At 37.9% G+C, this 26543-nt stretch overlaps 1 protein-coding gene and 1 pseudogene across 4 annotated transcripts in view; both read left to right on the forward strand.

The window, feature by feature from the left end:
- SCN2A (sodium voltage-gated channel alpha subunit 2) overlaps positions 1-26543 on the forward strand; it is a 163902-nt gene that overhangs the window by 40367 nt on the left and 96992 nt on the right. For 2 of the 4 annotated variants that reach the window (XM_065525595.2, XM_065525593.2), the window contains exons 2-3: positions 17699-18016; positions 18946-19063. In XM_065525595.2, the coding sequence (XP_065381667.1) occupies positions 17750-18016; positions 18946-19063 (385 nt within the window). In that variant the 5' untranslated portion in view covers positions 17699-17749. Of the gene's footprint in view, positions 1-15981; positions 16064-17698; positions 18017-18945; positions 19064-26543 lie in introns of those variants that run through there. The other 2 variants (XM_065525594.2, XM_065525596.2) reach the window with 2 other exon arrangements.
- LOC135966431 (microtubule-associated protein RP/EB family member 1 pseudogene) lies at positions 6010-6923 on the forward strand (annotated as a pseudogene).

Raw genomic sequence — 26543 nt, forward strand, 5'->3', positions numbered from 1 at the left:
ATTTTGACGAGTTAATATTGAATTCATTGGTTGAGATAAGGAAGACAATTCATTTCAAATGGAAGAAACTGAGCAAAGATACAAAGGGGAGAAGGTAGAGAGATTGGGAACAGAAAATAATCTTTGGTTGAACACCGTCAAAAAGGTATAAAGGATGGAAAGGAAATCTAAGATCACAGCACAGAAGGATAATGTATTTGAAGTTTTAATTGGACTTAAAGTTTTTAGATAGATTATTATATAACTACAGCCAAGTTTTAAAAAAATTATATTAGTAATTATATATAAAATAGATGGATGAGAAACAAACTGAAGAATAGAGATCATCTGTTTACGGTAGTCCAGTTAATTATAGTAATAAAATCTTGAAGCTGGATGTTGGCAATGGAATGAGAAGGGAAGAGATAGATACGTAATTTCAGAAGCACAATTCACAGAACTTGACAGAGATTAGTGTAAGGAGGAGGGAGATAGAGGACATTAATTCTGTGATATGGTTTGGCCATGTCCCACCCAAATCTCATCTTGAATTCCCATGTGTTGTGAGAGGGACCCAGTGGGAAGTAATTGAATCATGTGGGCAGGTGTTTCCCATGCTGTTCTTGTGATAGTGAATAAGTCTCATAAGATCTGATGGTTTTATAAAGGGGAGTTTCCCTGCACAAGCTCCTTTTCTTTGTCTGCCACCATTCAAGAAAGATGTGACTTGCTCCTTCTTGCCTTTTGCCATGATTGTGAGGCCTCCCCAACCAACAGGTGGAACTGTAATTCCATTAAACCTCTTTCTTTTGTAAATTGCCCAGTCTTACGTATGTCTTTATCGGCAGCGTGAAAACAGACTAACACATTCTGTAAATTTGAATGCCGGAGATAGAACCTTTAAAAGAAATGGTAATTTGTCTTGGAAAGTCTATGTTTATCTGTACTATGTACTCAGACTATTGTAGAGCCTGGACCATAGAAGGTATGCAATACAATTTTTATCTATGTACTCAATCCCTACTCTGTGCCAGGGATTGTCTTAAGCACTAGCAATAGCGTAAAAAGAAAAGAAAAAAGTCTTGTTCTCAATGGTACAATAAACCTCATGTTGCTTCACCCAAACCAGATCACCTCCGTCCCTTTTATTGTTATCTCTGTGTTCCTCTTCTGGCAGGTGAATGTTTCTGCTTTTAAAAATCTGTACCTGTGTCTTGCTTTAGAGAACTGTCTTCAGATTATTTTAGACATTTTTTCCACTTCAGTACAAAGTCTGAAGTGCCGGGGAGTTTACGTGCCCCCACCCATATCCTTAGCCAAAGACTGACTATTGCAGTCTTATGAAAGTACAGATCCCTTGCTTCATATAGCGACAAACTCAAATACATAATTTGTACTCCAAAGTTGTCCTGTGGGATCATAATAAAGCCACCTTCTGTAGGGCTTTGCTGGGATTACACCTTAGCTTGGCTCCTTCCCCATCCAGACCTGCAGCTTTACCCACTCCTTTCCTGATTGATCTTAGGAGTACTTCCTTAACTAATCACTTTCCCATTAAGCCACATCTCAGTGCCTGTCTCTGGGAGCCTGACCTAAGACATGTAGTTTATATTGCAATGTGATGTACAAAGACAAATAATAAACAGTATAAATAATTATTAATAAGTTTCATACTAGGCCAGTCATGTTGCCTTATGCCTTTAATCCCAGTCAGTTGGGAGGTGAAGGCAGAATAATTGCTTAGAGCCAGGAGTTCAAGACCAGCCTGGCCAACATAGCAAGACCCTCATCACTACAAATAAAATAAATTAGCCAGGCATGGTGGCATGTGCCTGTATGTAGCTCAGGCTACTTGGGATGCTGAGGTGGGAGGATCACTGGAGCCCAGGAGGTCGAGGCCGCAGTGACCTTTGCCACTACACTCTAGCCTGGGCAACAGAGCAAGATCCTATCTCTAAAAAAGTAGATTTTATATTAGGGGAAGTTAAAGTTATAGAGGAAAATAAGGAAGGAGATGTGGTTAGAGTGTGTGAAAGTGTGTGTGTGTGTGTGTTTAGTTGTAGGGGATGGTGTTCAATTTTATATAGCATGGTGAGGGAAAGCATCACTGGGAAGGTCCTATTTGAGTGAAGACTAGTAAGTGCTAAGAGAAGGAGCCATGCAAATTTCTGGGAGGAAAGTATTTCAAGCAGAGATGAAAGCAAGTGCAAAGCCATGAGCTGGGAGTGTGTCTGGAGTGCTTGGCAAGAAGCAGCCATGTGAGAAAGTACAGGGCAGGAGACGACATGAGAGAAGGAAGTGAGGTGGGTGGGCAGACCTTCCTGGCCAACAGAAGCCATGGTTCACACTTTGACTTTTCCTCTGAGTAAATGGAGAGTCACTGTAGAGTTCTGAGCAGAACAGTGACGCGACTGTTTTAGCATTTCAAAGGAATCCGGCTACTACATTGAGAATAAACTGAAGGAGGCCAAAAATTAAGCATGGAGACCAATTTAGAAATTATTACCAGGGCTGGCTTCATGGGCAGTCACACAAGGCTCCGTGTTAAGAAGGGCCCCACACACGGGGCCTAATGCTCTGCAGTCACCATCTTGATAATTTTAATAATTTGTGTTTGGCCGGGCGCGGTGGCTCAAGCCTGTAATCCCAGCACTTTGGGAGGCCGAGACGGGCGGATCACAAGGTCAGGAGATCGAGACCATCCTGGCTAACACGGTGAAACCCCGTCTCTACTAAAAAATACAAAAAACTAGCCGGGCGAGGCTGAGGCAGGAGAATGGCGTAACCCCGGGTGGCGGAGCTTGCAGTGAGCTGAGATCCGGCCACTGCACTCCAGCCGGGGCGACAGAGTGAGACTCCGTCTCAAAAAACAAAACAAAACAAAAAAAACAAAACAAAAAAAAATTTGTGTTTGAAGTTAGGTTTTGTAAGTGAAAGCCATGGGACTATGGAGCATGTTCTGGCTGCTCAGTGTCTGGTACTTTCTGCTGTGGATAGGTTTAACACCACCTGCACCCCTGCTCCCTGCCCAGGCCACTCAGTGTCCTCTTCTTCACCTTTTCCCTGCAGCTATTGCCACCCTCCAACAGGGAGAATACTGGGTTGCTGGTGGGAAGATGTCTGTGTTCTGCTGCCCTTAAGCCTGTTGGGGATTTGGTCACAAGCTCAGGTCAAGTTGCAGTTAGGAATGCACCTGAGGCTGGAAGTGCTAAGGCAAGTGAGAGACTCAGTGGGAGAGAGCTTCTCATCCACCTCTAATTCAGGTGTGTCAGGTGCAGAGTTGCAATGCTTTGGGGGGTTGCCCTTCCACCAGTTTGGGTGGCAGGCTCATGGGAAGGGTAGATTGACTTCTCTGACCTCAGTTGAGGGCAGGTTGCTTCAGTCCGGCAACTGGTGGGAAGGGGAATTTGGCAGTGCCGGATGGGGGCAGACATTATCTTCTGCTCTGAATCAGGGACACTCATATGGCTCTATGTTTGCCCTACAAGTGTCTCCCTGCTCCAATGAGTACAACATTAAATAGGAAATAAAAACCATCAGTAGACAGTTTGCATAAATAAGAAAAAAGCTATGTTGTATAATCTTTTAATGGCCCCTTTTTCCTGCTACTTAAACAAGTGTCTCCCTCTTTTTTTTAGAGATGGGTCTTGCTATGTTGCCCAGGCCGATCTCCAACTCGTAGCCTTAAGGAATCTTCCAGCTTCAGCCTTTGGAGTAGCTAGGATTATAGGTGCAAGGCACCACTTGCAACTGGGGCCTCAATGTTATCAGTTTTGCACTGTACTTCATAAATTACTGGCCCTAACAATTGCAGTAATCTAAGTGAATGATGGTGTCAACTTGAACAAGTGTGCTAATGGTAGAGGAGGTGAGAAATGATTGGATTCAGGATATAATTTGAATATAGAACAGAAAGGTCACTAGAGGTTATGATGTAGTATATGAGAGAGAGAGAAAGGAATCAAGGATGGCTGTAAGGTTTTTTACCTGAGGAACTTGACATTATTTGTTAAATACATAAATGATGTGTCCTGTTATGTATCTGTTCCTGAAACACATTGATGGTAATGAAGATGCAGCGGCAGAAGCAAATCACAGAGGTATTTCCTAGAGGTAGAAATATTAAGACTTGGTGACAGAGATCATAAATTAAAGGAAGGGGAGTGAAACAACTAAGTCAGAAAAAAATACTTCTAATTCAGGAAAAAATAAGAAAAATGAAGGAAATGGAAATATTTAAGAAATGGTACCAATTTCTAAGGAAAATAAGTTCAATTTTGGAAATGTCACTTGAGGCTCCAAGAACCCACAGCCCAGGAGACCTTAGCTATGGGTTGTTGGGAATATGTGATGGAATCCTGAATCCTGATCCTAGCACTCAGGACTAGGGATCTGTGTTGAGGGCATCATGTAAGTGTAAGATGGAGTCATAAGAATGGTTAACTCATCAAAAAATGAATATGAGGAGAGATGTATACAGTATTGCAGAAGAGAGTTCCTGGTAAATGTGTAAGCTCCTCTTCCATGACTGGGATAAGAGTACATTCATTATGGGGCATGTGAAGGTATTGAGAAAACAACTTCTGTTTTCCAGCAGAGGTTAAGCTAGCCCCATAGTAGCAATAGCAAGATTGTAAGGGGAAACTATGTTATTTGTACTGGGTCACAAATTTGTCTAATAGCAGTGAACCTGTGGGATTCTACAAACATCTTAGGTATAGAAAGGGATCCAGTGACTTTTAGGAAATCAGACTTATATCATATTTCCCTTCTCAACTTGCAGCTCAATGGTGCACTTCTCATCCTGGGGGAAAAATGGAACAGGGACTATATTTAGTATTTGAAATCAGACACATATGAATTTAAACTCCAGCTCAGTGTGGCAATGGCAAGTTATTCAACATCCATATACCCTGATCACTCCTACATTTGAAAAGTGACAACAACACTACTTCCTTCACAAATAATGCAAGGATCAATGAGATAACAAATCAAGAAGCTAGTAGTGTGCCACAATTTAGTTAGTGTTGACATTACACGAAGAGATGAGCCCACGGTCTCCTATGCTCTCCTTGCCTCCTCTCTAGTTCTCTCTCTCTCTGTTTCTCTCTCTCTCTCTGTCTCTCTCTCTCTCTCTCTCTCACACACACACACACAGGCACACACACACACATGGGCATGCATACATACGCTTTGGAATGTAGCTATTTTTTGAGCATTGTTTTATTATTATTATTATTATTATTATTTCAAAGACTTTCTGATCCTGGCTCTACCTGCTCATTCTGACATGGGGAAGATGCCCAGACACTCAGATCTACCGTTCCACTGAGGAGTTTAGAGGCTGCTTTTTTCTCCCCCATAAAAGAGAACAGGGACTGAGGGATAAATTTTAGGTAGAAGTCTTTGATGAAAAGAAGAAATGAGGAAAACTGTGCTAGAAATATTCAGGTATATCAAACAAGTAGAAATACCTCACCCTCATAAAGAGAACCATATCCTAGAAATGTTCTTTCTTACTGATTATTAAAATCCAGAATTAGAATTCTGTGATTCCAGCATAATCCGTCCATGAAAAATAAACTACTACGTAATCAGATTAGAGATGGCCTTCCTGCTGACGAGCCATTTAGAGAGGTTTGAATGAGTTCATGGAAGTCTACTAACATGCACTTAATACATCTGAAGATTTTAAAAGGTTGTAGTAATGTATTGCTAGTCTACCTACAGTAAAATAAAAATGCTTCCGTTAAAATATATGTATATTTCTTTTATATAGTTAACTTATTTTTCCTAGGAAAGTTAGACGTAAAGTGATTATCTATACACTGAATTATATTTCCCGGAGATCATCACAGGAAGATTTGTATGCATTTCTGTTAAAGAAAAGCAAAATGTGTCTTAGAACATAACAGTCATTTAATGGAATATCTATACTTTAAAAAGGAATGTTGGTCAAGCAATTTGAACAAGATGAAGATGGAACCAGGGCTGGGTGTGGGCAGTAGACTGTTCCACCAGGAGCCAAAGATGGCAGTGAATATATACTTGACATCAGTCACCAATGACGACCTAGTGCTACATGACATACTGGCCTGGATCAATGAGTCTCCTGAAGTTGAATTTGACAAAGATAGAACAATTGTGCTCAGGGGCTGCTTATTTTCACTTTTTGGTCATTCTGCTCCCTGGCTCCATTGCCTTAAAGAAGGTGAAATTCTATGAATACATCCAGAACTTCGAAATACTACAAGCAGTATTTTCAAGAGGGTGGGTGCTGACAAAGTGATTTCTGTGGACAATTAGTAAAAGGAAAGTTTCAGAACAACTTTGAATTCATTCAGTAGTTTAAGAAGTTTTTTCACGCAAACTATAATGAAAAAGACTATAACCCTGTGGCTGCCGGACAAGGTCAAGAAACTGACGTGGCTCCCTCCATTTTGTTGCTCCAGTTCTGGATAAACCGAAGTCACTTCTCAGCTCTGGCAATCCAGCTCCACGGAGGACCATTTCCACAAATAACTGCAGCTTCTAAGGCTGGCCCCAGGGTGGTATAAAAGAATCCTGATGCAGGCAGTAGGAGTGCTGCACGGTCAAACCGATGCTAGCAGGTCAGTGTACTGAAACTTGCCATTGAAGGCTTGGAGAAAGAGATTTGTACTTCAGAAAGCTAAGGAACAATGAAATGATTTGCCAGCAGAACAAGGGGAACAATGACCCCGTATTGCAGTGGACTGTAGACATTCTCTATGCCACAGATGAAGACTTCGTGATATCCGATTAAGGGGGCCCACAGGAGGAACAAGAAGAGTTTTAACAACCTGAACCAGCAGAGCCTTATCCGAATTTTGCACTCCAAATCTTGTACTTAACTGTTAAACACTCTCTTTTATTATTCTTAGAAAACTCACTAGTTTCTTTTTATAAGCATAAAGTACCTCTTTTTAGAGTGCACTTTGCAGAGTTTCACTCCTTTTCTGGTGAGTTTGAGTTACGAGCTTTTACTGTGTGGCAGAGCAATGATAACATCTAGTTAGTTCACCTGGGAAACAAAGAGGCTGACCATGGGGCTCACCATGTGCATGGAGGTAACACTGATTGCTGGAGAAGGTGTTAGGTAATATGCTGAGGTGGAGACCTCGGTACAGAAATGTAAAGACTGAGTTGAATTTTAACCTAATGTGAAACCTTGGTAGAGAATTTTGTAATAAGTTAATGCCTTAAGAGTATTAAAATATGCTTCCATATTCAAAATATCAAATGTAACACATCAGGACATCTTATGTGTTTGACATTGTATGTTGGAAGGAAGGGCCAGACCTCAGAACCTTTGCAACCTGGTGTCATCACAGGCCTTACAGGGCTACTTGCAACCTCACAGGCCTAGACTTTGGCCCAAAAGGAAAGTTCTAAAGCTTGCTCTGTACAGCCATTTGGGGTCGTTGACAAACTGCATCCTTGCTAAAAAGCAAGAGGCATTGTTGCCTGGATGAACACAAGGTGTGTTTCAGCCCTGAGATTTCTGGGTTGAAGAGCTCTATTGTCATTGAGGATTTCTCTGGGAATTTTTCCAATTATCTCTGAAATTTCTATGTATTACGCTTTTTTGGGAAATGAGGTGTGTCCAATTCTTTCATCTAACAGCCCTTTTGGGGATTTCCTCACATCTCTGAGATTGAATGGAGGTTGTTTCCCATTTTACCATCCTTTAGTTTCACATTTAACATGTCACCAGTGGTGAATCCATAGAGGTCTGCAGCAAACTTGATCCTTGCCTCACTGGAGGAAAGAATTTGGCTGAGGGGAAGAAGTAGGTTTAAGGCAGAGGGGGAGACCGAGGCAAGTTTTAGAGCAGGAGTAAGAGTTCATTAAAAAGTTTTAGAGCAGGAACAAAAGGAAGTAAAGTATACTTTGGAAAAGGCCAAGCAGGCAACTTAAGAAATCCAAGTGCCCTGTTTGGCCCTTGACTTGAGGTTTTATACATTGGCCTGGTTAAGGCATTTGCATTTCTCTTCCCTTAATTTTCTGTTGGAGCAGACTGTACACATGTGCAGTGTGACCTGCCAGCACTTGGGAGGGGCGATATGTGCAGTGTGTTTACTGAAGTGTGCATGCTCACTTGAGGCATTTTTCCTTTACCAGTAGATTGTTCCTGAGAAGGTCATATACCAGTTAAATTCTGCCATTTTGCCTCTTAATGTGCATGCTTGAGCCCACTCACCCAATTCCTGAGATATTATCAGGAAGCCTCTGATCACCAGCTTCAGGTGTTTTTTTAATCCATTGGGGGACTGTCTTTATCTGGTGCTGACTAAGACCAATTATTATTTTAGACAGTTTAATAACCACCTGACCATCACCTGATGGTTGCCTGACATTCCTGAGGGAGGGGCTCTCTCCCGCCTTGCTCATGTCTGCCTAACTATCTACTGTAACATTGCTTCTCTTCTCTGCTCCCCTTGCCCACTAGGGACACCTCTTTGGGTTCTTAAAGTTTGCAGCTTGGAGTGGGAAGTGCAGCAGGCAGGTGCGCACACTGCAAGTTCTTCGTGGACCTCTGGCAAAGGGAGTAAGCAGGGAAGGCTATGGTTACCTTGGGTTCTGCAAAGCTGGGGTGTTTTTGGTATCTGCTGTCCACAGCTCTCCAGTTCTCTGAATACTTTATCAGTACCCTAATCTCTTAAGAGACAAAATGTATTAGTGTGTTACTAAATGTTCATTTTCTTTTACAGAAAATACAGTACCATGTCTGAATTATTAATATTTAAACTGTGTTATTCCTTAACTCTCCCTCATTAGATTTGTGCACAACCTATTCCGTCCTTTTGTTTGGCAAAAGTTTGCAAAATACGTGTCACTCACTGAGATTGTTCAGCCCCTTTGTGTCTGGCGATAGCTTGTCCTAAAATGTGTGTAAAAAGTAAACAGTTGATAACAAAATTGTTTAATGGATGCTCTGTGTGGAATTGAGAGAAAAATCCAGATTCAGTGATTGACAGTGCCAAAAAATGCAAGTAAATAGCCGTTGTTCCAATGACAGTGGTGCTATTTCTTTTTTTGTGGTTTTTAGACTTTTGTTACCTAAAATTCTGTTTTATTAGCAACTCATTTTCCACCTGGTGGTTCTTGACAGGCCTTTTTTTTTTCCTATTTTAAGTAGTTTCTAAATAATTTTTTTTTTATTTCAAGAAAGAGAAAAAAGAATATTGCTCAATGCACCTAATATAAAAGTATAAAAAATAAGTTAGTTTCATATTGGAACTAAACCTAGCATTTAAAACAAAAACAAAAACAGCTTTTCTGATCAGTAAACACTGAACTTGAGTTTTTCATATTCTGTTCTCTGTTTCTTCTCTGCAGCAGAAAAACATGTAAGTCTGGTTGTTCAGAACTTTCTCCCTATTATGGAAATTGTTATTACAGCAATGCGCTAGTGGATTCAGGTTAAAAAGAGAAGGATACATATACGTGTGTGTGTGTGTGTGTACATATGTGTGTGTATATATGTGTGTGTGTGTGCATACATACATATATATATATCACAGCAAGTAACATTCGAAAAACTGATAAGAAAATAGACCTGAACCTATGAAATAAGCTAGAAAATCTGAAAAATGTATCTTCAAATAATTTTTAGCAGATCTTTTCTTAGTTCATGTTTACATTACTGTAATGTACCAAAGAACCCAAAAAACTATAATTGTAGAACAGAACTTAAAAGACCACTTCCAGAAAAAGAGACATTCCTTAGTGTTTCTCAGCTTTCTTAATTCTTGAGCACAAAATTTTCTAAGTTTTTGAGTACTTATCCACAACCATTAATTATAATATAAACTAATATAAAATTATGTCCTTATCTATGAAATGTAATAAGCCATTTTCTTAGTATAAATTTATTTCTAGAGCATTTATTATGAATGTGGATATTTGCTATTACCCTTATTTTTTAAATTGTCTTATCTTTCATTTTTTTTGCTGATGTCATCATGTATAATAACATGATTTTAAGAAATTTTAATTTAGAAAAAATATATTCCTCTTGTATAAATGAGAAAACTAAAGAAGAAGAGTATTGAAAGGAAAACATTATAGGAATATCAGAATTTAGAATCCCAATTCTTAACATTTTTTATTTTCTGACTACTTCAAATAATATTGTTTGCCTTTCTCATTATTCATGGATCTTCCAAATATAGTGTCTGGCCTTAAAAGTTGTAATACAAAATCTTCTGTCTGAAATATAGGGCAACGGAATGAAATTTAAAACCTTCACGTAATATATGCCATATAGAACTCTCATAAAATACCAGTTTGATGTGATAACAAAGGTCAGAACAAATGGAAGAAAAACTAATGTATGATTTTTGAAAACCTTATCTTGGGAAATGAGAAATAGACTATAATTCTTAAATCTACATTACACAAAAGTATCTTTGATGTGAAAAAATATTCAGTTGCTGTTCTTTTGATGTCTTACATGTTTTGGTAAAACATTTTGTGTTCACCCTTTTAAATATTCCAAGATACACTCACTGGCTAGAATCAATGGGAGAGAAACAGGTGACCCTGTAACTAATATAATGTTAAGGAAACTGCACATATCTTGGTATGTTTCTGATAGTGCATAATTCCTGAAAATGTCTTAAGCATTGAATAATTGTCAGAAACATGGAATCCGTGGCCTGCAAGGATGAGTTCCACATCTGACCCTACTCTTTCTAGTTGTGAGAACTTGAATTTCTTGATGCCTCTGTTTCTTCATGTTTCTTTATTTTTTAAATTGACCATAGTTGTACATATTCATGGGGTACATAGTGATATTTCAATACATATAACATATACTGATCAGATCAGGGTTATTAGCATATCCATCATCTCAAACATTTAGCATTTCTTTGTATTGGGAACATTCAATATCCTCCTCCTACCTATTTGAAATTCTATAATATTGTTAAGTATAGTCATCCTACAGTGGTATAGAAGCTATAACTTATTTCTCATGTCTAGCTGCAATTTTGTATCCTTTAACAAATCTCTCCCTATCCTCCCCAGCCTCTAGTATCCTCTGTTCCATTTTTTACTCCTTCCTCATGTTTTAAAGGGAGATGATTACAGTATCTATTTCATTAAGTTGTTATAAGGAATAAACGGTTTCATACCTCTTAAAATAGTGCTTGACAAAAGTAGGTACTATGTGTATATTTTTATTTAAAAGGTAAATACTATGTGTTATTATTATGACTAATCTCCTCCCAAAAATATGTTTGGTAAATCATCTTATAAATTTTTTATTCTTAATTTATTTTGAATTAGAATCATTTGTATAATAAGTTGGTATATTGCTGAGCACATCTGTAAAGTGAAACCTGAATATAGATTTGATAATTGAAGCTGATGCTCACCATAGAAATCTATGAAATATTGTGTGCTTGATTGCAGTAGGGCAACTTACTACGGGGAAGGAATCTTCTCTTTTTTTGCTTGTTTTTAATCTAACTTTAAAATCTTTTATTATTATTATTATTTTTATTATACTTTATGTTGTAGGGTACATGTGCACAACATGCAGGTTTGTTACATATGTATACATGTGCCATGTTGGTGTGCTGCACCCATTAACTCATCATTTACATTAGGTATATCTCCTAAATGCTATCCCTCCCCACTCCCCCCACCCCACAATAGGCCCCAGTGTGTGATGTTCCCTTTCCTGTGTCCAAGTGATCTCATTGTTCAATTCCCACCTATGAATGAGAACATGCGGTGTTTGGTTTTCTGTTCTTGTGATAGTTTGCTGAGAATGATGGTTTCCAGCTGCATCCATGTCCCTACAAAGGACATGAACTCATCCTTTTTTATGGCTGCATGGTATTCCATGGTGTAAGTATTCCACATTTTCTTAATCCAGTCTGTCACTGATAGACATTTGGGTTGATTCCAAGTCTTTGCTATTGTGAATAGTGCCGCAATAAACATACATGTGCATGTGTCTTTATAGCAGCATGATTTATAATCCTTTGGGTATATACCCAGTAATGGGATGGCTGGGTCAAATGGTATTTCTAGTTCAAGATCCTTGAGGAATTGCCACACTGTTTTCCACAATGGTTGAACTAGTTTACAGTCCCACCAACAGTGTAAAAGTGTTCCTATTTCTCCACATCCTCTCCAGTACCCGTTGTTTCCTGACTTTTTAATGATTGCCATTCTAACTGGTGTGAGATGGTATCTCATTGTGGTTTTGATTTGCACTTCTCTGATGGTGAGTGATGATGAGCATTTTTTTATGTGTCTGTTGGCTGCATAAATGTCTTCTTTTGAGAAGTGTCTGTTCATATCCTTTGCCCACTTTTTGATGGGGTTGTTTGTTTTTTTCTTGTAAATTTGTTTGAGTTATTTGTAGGTTCTGGATATTAGCCCTTTGTCAGATGAGTAGATTGCAAAACTTTTCTCCCATTCTGTAGGTTGCCTGTTCACTCTGATGGTAGCTTCTTTTGCTGTGCAGAAGCTCTTTAGTTTAATTAGATCCCCTTTGTCAATTTTGGCTTTTGTTGCCATTACTTTTGGGGTTTTAGACATGATGTCCTTGCCCATGCCTATGTCCTGAATGGTATTGCCTAGGTTTTCTTCTAGGGTTTTTATGGTTTTAGGTCTAACATGTAAGTCTCTAATCCATCTTGAATTAATTTTTGTATAAGGTGTAAGGAAGGGATCCAGTTTCAGCTTTCTACTTATGGCTAGCCAGTTTTCCCAGCACCATTTATTAAATAGGGAATCAGGGAAGGAATCTTCTAAGTATCTTGCCTGACCAGTATACATGGAAGTTGGTACACATGGAATATATATCATATGTGTATATCCCAATATTGATAATGTTACTTTCCAAATGTGGAGGCACAGCAAATACGATGAGTATGTGACCAGAGCATGCACTTGTTTGTTCTTTCTGTCCAGCATTAATTTTCCCCTTATTCCAGTAATAGTAACTCAACTCTGCTCTTTTGTAATTTCCTGGGTTTTTTGGTTTGTTTGTGTGTGTGTGTGTGTGCTTTTTGTTTTTTGTTTTTTTTTTTTTTTTTTTTGAGACTGAGTCTCACTCTGTCGCCCAGGCTGGAGTGCAGTGGCATGATCTCGGCTCACTGCAAACTCCACCTCCTGGGTTCAAGCAATTCTCCTGCTTCAGCCTCCCCAGTAGCTAGGATTACAGGTGCTCATCACCATGCCTGGCTAATTTTTTGTATTTTTAGTAGAGATGGGGTTTCGTCGTGTTGACTGGGCTGGTCTTGATCTCCTGGCCTCAAGCAATCTGCCTGCTTCAGCCTTCCAAAGTGCTGGGAGTACAGGCATGAGCCACCGCGCCGGGACTTGTCTGTCATTCCTTCCTTCCATCCTTCTTTTTTCCCTCCCTCCCTCTCTGCTCGCCCTTCCTTCCCTCCTTCCTTCCTTCCTTCCTTCCTTCCTTCCTTCCTTCCTTCCTTCCTTCCTTCCTTCCTTCCTTCCTTCCTTCCTTCCTTCCTTCCCTCCCTCCCTCCCTCCCTCCCTCCCTCCCTCCCTCCCTCCCTTCCTTTCTTCCTTCCTTCTTTTTCTTTCTCTAGTTCTGTCTCCCAGGCTGGAGTTTAGTGGTGTGATGATAGCTCACTTCAGCCTCAAACGCCTAGTCTCAAGGGATCCTCCTGCCCTGATCTCCCAAAATGCTGGGATTATAAGCAAAAGCGACCTTCCCAGCTCCAACTCCACTTTTGAGAAATGCTTCTGTACCACAACAATAACCCTGACTACTTATAGGTTTCAAGTGAGGACTCTTCCGTGTTTCAAGGGTAGAGCATGTGGCTTAGGAGAGGCCAACCAAAGATGGCATTACCCTGGACACAGTAATTACTTCAGGATAGGCATGTGATGAACCAGGTGCCAGTGAGATGCAATGAGAGCTTTTCTGAGTCTTTCTTCCCACTGAATTGAGGTCTGGAAGGTTGGGAGACTAGAGCTGCTACAGAATCTTACTAAAATAAGGGAAGAATCTTTAGGAAACCTATCACTATGAAAGTCAGAACAAAAGGATACAGCATAACTATGAGCTGGTAACACCAACTGAGCTCCTGAATCATCATATGCCTAAGACTAGCCCTGGACAAACCATGAACCAATAAACTCCTGTCTTTATTTCTTTTTTACTTCAACTAGTTTGAGACATCTTTTTCTCTTACCATCAAAAGTTACCTCCTAAAGTGACTAAAATATTATTTTTGGCTACATCTTCCCCTTGCTCATTTCCAACAAACACATTTTCTTTTTTTTCTCCAAATCTTTTATTTTAGATTAAGGGAGTACCTGTGCAGGTTTATGATGGTATATTGCATGATGCCGAAGTTTGAGGGCACGATTGAACCTGCCACCCAGGTAACAAGCAATAGGTAGTTTTTCAACACTTGCCTCCCCCACCCTATACCCTCTTATAGTCCACAGTGTCTCTTGTTCCCATGTTTATGTCTATGTGTACCCAGTGTTTAGCTCCCACTTATAAGTGAGAAGGTGTGTTGTTTTGTTTTCTGTTTCTGCCCAACAAATACATTTTCCAGTGAAAATGATGAAGCCAGAAAGTATGAAATATATTGATTTAACAATTAGAACTGTTCTAATTATAATTGGTGTCAGTGCCTGTTTTCTTTTTATGATTGAGTAATGATCACAGATTTTTGCTATCAGATTTTGAGTTTGAATCTTGCCTGTATGATCTTAGGAGACTTTTCCTAATTTCAGTGTATGTCGTTACTTCAGTTTGCAAATAAGGATAATGAAAGCATTTACCCAATAGGGTTGTGTGGAGGATGAAATAATACAGTAAACATCTTAGCCAAGTGACTGGCACTCAGTAAGTCCTCAAATTTTCACTATGATATTAATTGAAAGCCTAGCATTTAGAATCTCACTGGTTTATCAATTCTTTTTTTCTGGTTGCTTTTTAGTGACTTAAATTCGAGATAAATAAGATTGGTGTCTCATTGGGTTAATATTTTTTCTAGAGAGAGTTAACTTGTGTGGCACAAGCCATGTCTTTATTGAATTAGCAACGACTATATTGGATTTCAGATTATTTGGGGCTGAGGCTAATATCAAATCCTACTGTATGTTTGTAGTTCCTAGGCTACAAGCCTACATACAGTAATTACTGTTTAATATGAATTTTTATTTTTAACTTACATATAGTAAGGGTTAATTGCTGTTTAATATGAGTTTTTATTTTTAACCCTTCCCTATTTACAGTCATGCTTTGCTTAAGGACCAAGATATATTCTGAGAAATGTGTTGTTAGGTGATTTTTGTCATTTTGTGTACCTCATAGAGTGTACATAAAACCTAGATGGTAGAGCCTATTACACAACTAGGCTAGGTGGTATAGCTTATTGTTCCTAGGCTACAAAACTATACTGGATGTTACAGTACTGAATACTGCAGGCAATTGTAACACAATGGTATTTGTGTATCTAAACACATCTAAATATAGACAAGGTACAGTAAAAAATATGGTATTCTAATTTTTTGCGACCATGTCGTATATGTGATCTGTCATTGACCAAAAATGCCATTAAGCAGTTCACTACTGTACTTTCTCTTTACTTTTAAGTTGAATTCTTTATATTGATTGAATGACTTTTTGACATAGCAAATAAAAAGCATGAGGAGAAGCATTATTGGTTAACAAAATTAACTTAAAATCAGCAAAGTTTTAATGTTTCGTTCCAAGAAAAGCCTGTGGAAGATCAGTTCCACAACTGAAAGCTTTGGGCTGTTTCAGACATATGTCTGTGTGTACGCTGCGAAGGTGTTTCTCTTCACAGTTCCCCGCCCTCTAGTGGTAGTTACAATAATGCCATTTTGTAGTCCCTGTACAGGAAATGCCTCTTCTTACTTCAGTTACCAGAATCCTTTTACAGGAAGTTAGGTGTGGTCTTTGAAGGAGAATTAAAAAAAAAAAAAAAAAAGAATTTTTTTTTTTTTTTTTTTAAAGCATGATGGAATTTTAGCTGCAGTCTTCTTGGTACCAGCTTATCAATCTCAAACTCTGGGTGTAAAAGATTCTACAGGGGTAATGTTTTAATATTCTTATTATGCTTATTCTCTGTGATGCTTCTCTACCTTTACAGTAGTAGAATCCTTGGGGAAATCTGCAGAGGGACCACTTTCATTTTGAAGCTGCTGGCTGCATGTTTTAGCATGTCTCTTCTATTAGAGAATCCAGGCATGGCAGTTTCCTCCCCCAGTGTGCAAGGACCATCTTCATGCCTATGTCTGTCGCTAGGCATGAGGGTCTGTAGGGATGGGTGAGAAAAATGAGGTATGTTTTGGAGGCACTATAATACTGGGGAGGGCAGTCTGCTAGCTGGTAGCTGAAAGGTCCTGGTTTACTTCAACATTTTTTAAAATAAAACTGTGCAGTAGTTTTTGTTATTTTGGGTTTCCCTCTGTTTTATCTGGTGTATGCTGCAGAAGTGAACTGCATAACACATTTAACTCTTAGAAAATGCATCTCATATATTTAAATGACAACTCTGACTCCTATAGTATGGGGGTGAAATAGATTGATTTTTTGAAAAGATGGGAAAAATAGATTAAGTGGCATTCAGGAGTCAAGATGTTGATTGTATTGTTTCAAATAGCGTAGAAACTCCTGCCACTGGTTCAGAGGTAACATTTGGAATGACTGATGTGCTCTTTTGAGTTATCTACTTTAGTTTAGTGAAACATGATTTGAATACCAGTAAAACCTATTTATGTTATTGCAAAGATGCATATAATAAGAGTTTGCATGAAAAGATAAACTATCATAAACTTACTATTTTTTCTCAAATTCAAATTCTGATGTGGACACTAAGACTGTGATGCTACATTTTTGTGAAATGGGCATTATTTGAGGAAATAGGCTATCTCTACAGTATTTCCTAAGGTACTGCAAATGTGTTAATTTAAGAAGCAATTACACTAGCTAGCAGCAGGTTGCTAAGCCAGGGGGTCCGAGCTACAGACCTCTGATGTGGATGACTTCCTGCCCGGTTTGGCAGGAGCTGGGTCTCTTCCTGTGCAGCTTCCGAGCAGTTCCAAACACAACCAGGCATCTTCTGCTCCTTCCCACTCCCTTTCTTTCAAGCAGGATCTACCTATGTTTCCATAGCCTGGCATTTTACGATTTCCAGAGCTTTTTACCCAGTGAATTGACTTGGAATAAACTCTTAAATGTTATAAAGTGAGCCAAAGGGCACGTGGAAAGACATGGAGAGATACGTGCAAGATCCTCAGCTCAGGTTCTACAATTTAGTGTGATGTTTCATCTCTTGTTTTGAATCTCTGCTATTTTTTCAGAAAGAATGCTGAAAAAGATGGCTGCCAAAATATTCACACAAGTGAAACAGCAGGCACAAACCAGTATCCTCCATTTCTGAGCTCTGAATTGCATATTTTCCCACAAGTAGCACAATCACTTAAAACATTTTGGGAGTGGGAGATTAGATTACCTCATAGACACCTACTGAATGTGAAAGATAGATCTCCATGCGAGCAAATGGATGCATATATGAGATTCCCTGAATATCAAATACAACTTTCTTTAAAAATATTATAGCTATCTGGGTTTCTATGCTGTATCTCAGTGCTCAGTGTCATGTAACTGACACAATCACCTTTTATTCTAATAGCCGTTGCTTTTTTTCCCTCCCTGTTTCTGTAGCACTTTCTTATGCAAGGAGCTAAACAGTGATTAAAGGAGCAGGATGAAAAGATGGCACAGTCAGTGCTGGTACCGCCAGGACCTGACAGCTTCCGCTTCTTTACCAGGGAATCCCTTGCTGCTATTGAACAACGCATTGCAGAAGAGAAAGCTAAGAGACCCAAACAGGAACGCAAGGATGAGGATGATGAAAATGGCCCAAAGCCAAACAGTGACTTGGAAGCAGGAAAATCTCTTCCATTTATTTATGGAGACATTCCTCCAGAGATGGTGTCAGTGCCCCTGGAGGATCTGGACCCCTACTATATCAATAAGAAAGTGAGTTCTTAGTCAAGTTGCCTTCACTGCCTATTTGCTAATTGGTTCTGGGCTAGTCCCAGGGATGATGGTGAAGAAGGCTTGCCTCCTTCCCCCTGTCTAAAGTATCACTAAGATGCTGGATGGGCCTGACTGTGTAATGGACCAATGATCCTAGAAGTCTTTTGGAAGCACTCATTTGAACCTGCATTTGTGAGACAGGCAGAGAACTGGTGAGGTATCCTCCAGCGCGGGAATTAAGGAAGGACAAAAGCCTATTCACCTTCTTGAATACAAATTATATTCTTAAACCAAGTGTAAATTGACCCTGATTCCCTAATAATGTTGAGAAGCAAAAACTGTAAACTAGAAGTATATTTAAATTTTATTTTTTATATTTGCAGGAGTAGTATCTAAATTCCTCTTTACAGTCTCTAGCTCTCCATACGTCACTTTGATCTTCAGTGGGTTTAATTATTCCTTTATACCATACTTTCTCCTTTCTATTGCTCTCCACAGAAGAAGAAATAATAGCAGGTGACTTGTAGGTGCCAAATAAGATTGTGAGCAAAGAACACACCTGGAAAACCTTGAAGTTCTCATGAGAAAATTATCTAACCAAAAAAGTAATCAAAGCCTCAGTTTTGTGCTTTAGGTGAATTATAAATGCGGTTTTAAAATACTAACGTTAAAACTTGATAAAGATGCTAAGAATTCCTATGGCATTGACCACAGATTTTCTTTGTAAACCTCATGTCATTTATCAAATTTAGGAAAGTTTATAGTGCTCAGAAAAAGAAAGCATCTATCTTCATATCATATGCTGGTAATTATTATGTTATACACTATTTTACAGGGCAATATTTATAAATAATGGTTTTACTTTTCTCTTAAAATATTCTTCATATATATTCTAAATTTTGTTTTATGTGTTGTGTTTTCTTTTTCAGACGTTTATAGTATTGAATAAAGGGAAAGCAATCTCTCGATTCAGTGCCACCCCCGCCCTTTACATTTTAACTCCCTTCAACCCTATTAGAAAATTAGCTATTAAGATTTTGGTACATTCATATCCTTTTTCAAATCGTCACTGAATATGATTTTCTTCTTTGACCAAGTTATTGAGCTACACGTTTTCCAAAATATCTGTGGTTGGCAATGTTATGTGTTATTTCTTTTTCTTTCCTTTTACTCAACAGTTAGCATGTTGCAAAGTGAGATCACAGGTAAGTGAATTACTTTTCCCCATCTTCTAAGTGTTTCTTCTCTACCCAACTCACTATTACTTCTTTCTTCTTTTTTCTTCTCCCTTATGAATTGCTTGCCATATCCAATCCTTTCTCATTAATTTTGACCATATTACCAGGCTCTCCTCCTGTAAGTCTTCAATTTACAATGTTAGGTAAGGGAGTAAACTCCATAAGCTAATTTTCTTTACTGCCTTTACATTTGGAAAATAAATATGCATAATCTGAATACAATTTTATATGTTTTTGGTCTGAATTTTATGACTTTCTTCTATTTTAGCATTTAAAAGCTTTGAGTTAGTAAGTGTTTATAATTGTGTCTATAGGTATAACACCCTTTCAAATATTTTTCCAAATTTGTTTCCCAACAGCCTTCCTATTGATCTTCTACTTTCTATTATTTTCCTTCCTTTTTCTTTTCATCACCTGTTTCTATGTTTTATTCAAGTCACACGTCTTGCTACAATTATCCCTCTCCAAAGGATTAATATCTATCTATCCATATACATTCCCATTTTATTTTTTATACTCCTTATTGATGCACCTGCTTTCCAAAAATGAGATTGATGACAGCTTGGTGGTAGATGGCAATTTGATTGATTCCTTGAAATTAAATAGAGTAGTTGGAAATGAGAGGTTTTATTCTAGGCCAGAAACAGTTGTCTTGCTGACAGCCAGGCTTGGGAATACCAATGAAGCAAAGGCTTGGAAGACTGAAGCTGTGTTGGGCAGGGGCATTTACAGGAAGAACACAGAAGTCATGGGACGGGGAGTGATATGCTTCAGGAACCAGAGGTAAGGCAGGGGAACTGAAATAAAGCAAAGCCTCAGATTAGGACAGCATGTTATTTCTTCTTTAGAAAGAATTGTTGCTTGGAATTCCATGATGTGGTTAGCCCAGGGCCTGGTATTAAGGCTTTCAGTATAAACACTCTCCACCTTTATCATGCCTAGAAAATATTTGAATTAGATAAGGTATGGAATTAAATTAAGTAAGGAATTCAGGAAATGGGATAAGTCTGGTACAGGGTACTTATGTCATTTCTGGGTGGAGGGGATGTAAAGCATGTCCCTAGACTTGCCTACCAGTATGGCAAATGCTGTCTTTAGAAGCATAACATTCTGTAAAGTCTCCTTTTAGCCTCTAGGTTGTTCCTCTTTCCAAGTTTAGATGGATAGCAACATCTTTTATTTGATGTTTATGTTTCATGTTTTAAGATTTCATGGTTTCTTGGCATTACCTTAAGCAATAATGTTTTCTTACCTCTCTCTGTTTTCCAAATAAAAAAACCCAGTTGGATGTGGATAAAAAGATGTCTTTGAGTTAGCATTAGAAATGAATAATAAAGTTGGTATTTATATTTGGGTCTCATGATTATAAATTATGATCTATTATTATGTTTCAAGCATTTATAATCTGTACAGTGAATAAATCTCTGCATAAACTATTCATTATATTTTAAAATAATTGTATGTTCCTTATTCAAAAGTAATTTATATTTAAATTACGTGAAAAATTCAGGCTTCTGTTCCTAGTAGATATTGGGAAAATATGCATTAAATAAATAAGTGACTAGAAAGTCAGAGATTAGAGAATCAGATACAAAACAAGTGAAAAAATAAGTTTAAATGGATCAGAAAAAATCTTTCTTGTCATGCATCTGAATGATGAGATGGAATTAAGAAAACCCAATATATTTGCTTTTTACAAAAGCAGATTTTTGTCTTAAAACTTTTGTAATAGACCATGGAAAATCTCATGAAAACTATTGTCCCCACTTGAAAAAAAAATCCTAGGAGATTATGAATCCCCGTTAAAACCTCCTGGTAAAGAAACTCCTAGTGGTAGAGGGTAAGGGCAGTTTAAGAAATTCCGATCAGAGAATCTGAGTACTAGGGACACAGTTTTCGCCAGGACCTCTCTAGATATCCAGATACAACTTGAATCTGTGGGCTTGTATTTGCTTCCCAGGAACTCACCCTCCAAAGGCTGAAGTCACTGGGAGGCGTGAGGTGATGCAGGTTGAAATGTGAAGCCAGCCAGGCAAATCTATTAAGGTATGCCAAGCTGAGCTGTTGACTCTGAGAAGTTTACAGATGGCTTAGAGTCACAAATTTCTTCCAGTGTAGAAAATTGGATTTTAAAAAGTCTCTAATTTCCTGACTTAAAGCGTTATATTTCGATGTCTCACCTTGGAGCAGAGATATAACAAAAGGCAATGAGGCTGATAGTCTAAGATACATGAATCCTTCCATGTTTTGGTGATGCAATTGATCAAATAGCCTAGTAAACTTAGAGGTATATAGATGCTGTAGTTAGTAACTCATTTTCACAATAATTTTGTCCTTTATTCCTCATGTTGCAAACCCTAGACTCAAATCCTGATTTTCTGACTTCAAGTACAGTGTCCTTTACTGTAAGTTAAAAATGCTTGGAGAGATGGTCATGGTTGTTTGGCCACAGTTGTGAGGTCATTGTGTATTTATTACCACTAGTTTATAAACCGACAAAAAGTCATTCATGTTAAAGAAGTTTGTTTTTAAACTTGGACTAATACCTCCATTTGCAACAAAAAGCTTGACTTGTTTCTCAAATAACTGTTATCTATTAGGAGCTACTGTGTATCAAATTAGCTTTGTGAAAAATTTATTTTGGCTGAATCAGAAATTATGCTTATGATATTTTAACAAGGGTGCATTTTGAAAACTGAAAATTCTTCTCATGTGCCTAGTGTCTTATTTGATATTTAAATAAAACATGATTTATTTTCTAGATAACAAACAAGTTAAAAATGATCTATGCTCCTAAAGTTCCCTGCCAAGGTTTTAAATGTGTTTCCTGTCAGCTTTTATTATTTTAAGTTAATATATGCACACTCCTCTAATTTATCTTGCATTTGTTACTCATTTGTTCATTTGCAAGTACTTACTGAGTATCTACCATGTGGTAGATATTCTTGTAAGCATTGGGATGCAACACTGAACGAAATGAAGTTCCTACTCTTATGTGAGTGTGTGTGCGTGTTTGGAAAAAGACAATAAACAAATACATCAAATGGAAGCTAGTGATAAGTGTTACTAAGAAAAATAAATGAGTGTAAAAGGGAGGAGTGACAAGTGTAGTTTTGGATTGTATGGCCAGCAAAATCCTTTCTGAAAAGGTACCAGTTGAGCAGAGATCCGAAGGAAGCAAAGGAGAGTGAGACATGGGAATCTAGGGTTAAAGTCAGTTCAAGGAGACCAGCAAATATGAAGGTAAAGTCTGAAGGCGGGGGTGCAACTAGTATGTTTAAGAATCAGCAAGCAGACCTGAGTGGCTGGAGCAGAGTGGGAAAGGCAGGAAGCGAGGAGATGACATCAGTGGGAGTGAAGGTCAGGGGCTAAAGTTGTAGGTGAGATGCAGTGGGTCGTTGTGAAGACACCACATTTACTCTGAATGAGACTCCAGGAGAGTTTTCAGTAGCAGGGTATCATGACCTGACTCACATATTTAAAAGATCCTCTGGCTGCTTCATGGAGAATAGACTGCATAAGGGGAAAGAGTGAAGCAAGGAGACTGGGACCGACTGTCATTATGAAGGCAAGAGAGCATGGTGGCTTGGACTATGGTGGAAACAATGACGGTGGTAAAATGTCATCAAATTTTGAGGTATTTTGCAGAAGAGCTGACAGGATTTTCTGAGCAATTGGTTGTGGGGTCTAGGGGGAAGGGAGGGACTAAGGATGATTCCAAGCATTTAGTCTGTTCAAGAAAGAAAAATGGAGTTGTAATGACTGAGCTTGGGGCAACTTGAGTGAACCAGTTTGGTGGGTAATATCAAGAGCTTGGTTTTGAACATGTGATGTTTGAGACACCTGTTAGACATCATTGGAGGAGTGGAGGAGTTAGGTGGCTATGCAAATCTGGAGTTCAGAAAAGCGTTGAGCTGGAGGTGTTCAACTTTGGGAGCTCTCAGTGTATGGCTGGTATTTAAAGTCATGACATGGGACTAGGCTGCCAAAGAGCTGAGACCCTCACTCCAGATCACACTAGTAATGCTGACCTACCTATCATTTGAAAATGGTAGGAAAATGGAAAACAAAGATTCGGTATCAGAAAACGTAGATTCAAACCCTATCTCTAAAATATATATACTTTTCAGCTATATGACCTTGGTCCAAGTTACTCCAATTCTTTCTAATCTCAGCTTCTCTATCTGTAAAATTATAATCACAGTTTAGACATTAATAATGATAAAATCTGTGACAAGTATCTAGCACCAGATCCCATCCTAGTGCTTAGTAGGTACTCAATACAGGGTATCTATGACACTAATAGCTAAAATTCTAGCAGCAACTGCTGTAAGATTAGCAAAAAGGAAACTCTCGTATTGCATAAGGAATTGCACAAAGAACTTTATACAAATCACTACTCTGAGTTTGCAAACAAAATCTTTATATAGCACCAGAGTTTGGACCTGCAAGTGACCCAAACAATGTGGTCAGTCCTGTCTCATTTTGTAGATGAGTTCACTGAAACCCAGAGATATTTAGTTTTTTCTAAGGCTACATTTTCTGTCAGTGGCAGAGCTAAAACTTCAGACCGGGCTTTTTGATTCTCGGCTCTTAGCATTTTGCATCCAACAGAAAAAAAATGATTTTTAAACTCTCGGATTTAATATATTTGGGACATTGCCAGTGTTCTTGTTTTATGAATTTCAAAGGTGCTCCTTAGATGCTCCAACTTACTAATTCTTTACATGGTGTCCATACCGAGACATAAAATATCATGGTTTTCCATGAAAAGAAATATACAGGTTTATATGAAAGCAGATGACACAACAGTTTCTCTTTCTTTTGTTTTCAGTGCTCATATGTTATCATTTAGTTATCTACTGGCAAATAGGACTTTGTTCATATTAAAATTAAACAATCCAATATTTAACACTATATGTTACGTTTACTTAATTTTTCTGCTGGCTCAGAAATATGCAATGGTATGTAGAAAGAGACCTATTCTATTCTACTTCAAATTATACATTTTTACATTAGAAAATCTCTAACATCAGGCTATCTTCTACTTGTAGTTTATATATAGGTTAAAAACTCCTCTGCAACGTCTCTGGATATTATACATTATTACAAAGTCTCTGAACAGAGCATAATGTCTTTTCCTTCCTATAGAATAACAAAGAAATGCCCTGTAATTTTATACTCAATAAATGAATTATTAATGGTAATAAACTAATAATTATTATCTTAGTGGATAATGACTGTATACTGTAAGAAAAGTATTGTCCACATTTATATAAGCAAACTGAGCCTCAAAGAATTAAACAAGTCACTGAAGCCCACACAGCTGGTAAGGGATGTATCTGATCCATGGTTCATTGCTCTAAATCTCACGGTGCTTCATCCTCCCTCTATGGAGACGGGGTGGGCGTGCCAGTGTTGTGATGATCCAGGGCTCCGTATCAAGGGCTACTTAAACAATTTTCAGTAAAAACTTGAAGAAGTGTTTCTTCATCATATACACATAGGAAATATTTTACATTTGCCAACTCTCAGGTTAATATCAATCATTAGGTTTACTCACTTTTATTTATACCTGGCATAAAGGAATTAATAGATTAAAAAATATCTTTGTCCCCTGATATTATATAAGGTTTATCTGCCTCTATTTTATTTCACATTGCAAAGTTCTTAAAGCAACATTGTTCCAGGATACAGTGTTCTTTTGAAAAATGTACTCTACTTTATGACTTGGATTATATATTTAAAAAATAATATAGGATGTATGCATTTTGCTACTTGTTTGAGCCTTTTAAAATCTGCCTTGATGTGGAGTTTCTATGCTTTTTTGATGTATGGCATCACCAATGCAAAATTCATACCTACATTAAATACTTTTGTATTTGAGTATTTTTAAGATCATCTGAAACTATTTCAGTCACTCACCAGAATCCAGGAATTTGTAAACTACGTGACTGATGAAGTAAATTGACAATAATTTAGAAACTTAATGAATTTTAAACCTTTCTATTTAGAGATACCTATCAAACTGCAAGCATAAAAACTTGACCCTAGTTATTTACTTTTTTCTACTAAAAGCAAAATTGTTCTTTTTGTGTGTCAGAATTTTTAACTTAAGTGTATACTTTTATTAAAATGATAGCCATGACGTGGGCCCAGGAGGCAGAGCTTGCATTGAGCCGAGATGACGCCACTGCGCTCCAACCTGGGCGACAGAGCGAGACTCCGTCTCAAAAAAAAAAAAAGAAAAGATAGCCATGAAATAAGGAAAATGCCTGTTTTTGACTTATTATCAGTAACTAATTAGAAAATAATTATTTCTCTTGTTAATTAATATTGAAATATATATTTTACCTTATTATATATAACTAAGTTTTACCACTATAAAGAGTAAGTTTTTAAGTGTCATAAAACCATTGCCAAGTCCATTATGCAGCATAATCGCATTAGGCTGTTAATTTCCACCTTATATTTATCCTATATTTTACCCTCAAAAAATGTAGAAACTTGTGTAAACAATATGTCTATATATTTTAGACAGAGTCTCACTCTGTCACCCAGGCTGGAGTGCAATGGCATGATCTCGGCTCACTGCTACCTCTGCCTCCTGGGTTCAAGTGATTCCCCTGCCTCAGCCTCCTGATTAGCTGGGACTACAGGCATGAGTTACCATGCCTGGCTAATTTTTGTATTTTTAGTAGAGATGGGAGTTTCACCATTTTACTCAGGCTGGTCTCAAAACTCCTGACCTCAAATGATCTGCCCACCTTGGTCTCCTGAAATGCTGAGATTATAGGCTCAAGCCATGGCACCTGGCCAATAATATACTTGAAGACAAACTTTAAGTTGTATTTTTTAATAACTTATCAAAAATTATTTTTTAAAACTCCATTTAATAACAAATGAATTGCAAAATTAATTTCATTCAATAGTCAACTGACACTATATGAAATAGCAAGGCTATAATGGTGAGTAATATAGACATGATTCCTGTCCTCATGAAGCTCAGAGAGTAGTTGAGAAGATCATCATTAAAACTTGTCATTACAGGAATAATATAAGTGCTGCAGGGGTATATAACTGGTAGTAGGCCAATCTGAGTACTGAAGAAAAAGAGAGGTGACATTTCCAAGACCCTAATGTCAGAAACAGCATATAAAACATTCATAACATTTGACAACCTAAAATAATTACAGTATTATCCAAATGGGGATAATTCAATGAACAGAAAAGAAAATGAAACTGGAGAAGTAGACAGGGATCAGACCTCCTAGTGTCTTGACTCTATG

The sequence above is a fragment of the Macaca fascicularis genome, chromosome 12 (genome assembly GCF_037993035.2).
Source record: "Macaca fascicularis isolate 582-1 chromosome 12, T2T-MFA8v1.1".
In the NCBI taxonomy this organism is placed as follows: domain Eukaryota; kingdom Metazoa; phylum Chordata; class Mammalia; order Primates; family Cercopithecidae; genus Macaca; species Macaca fascicularis.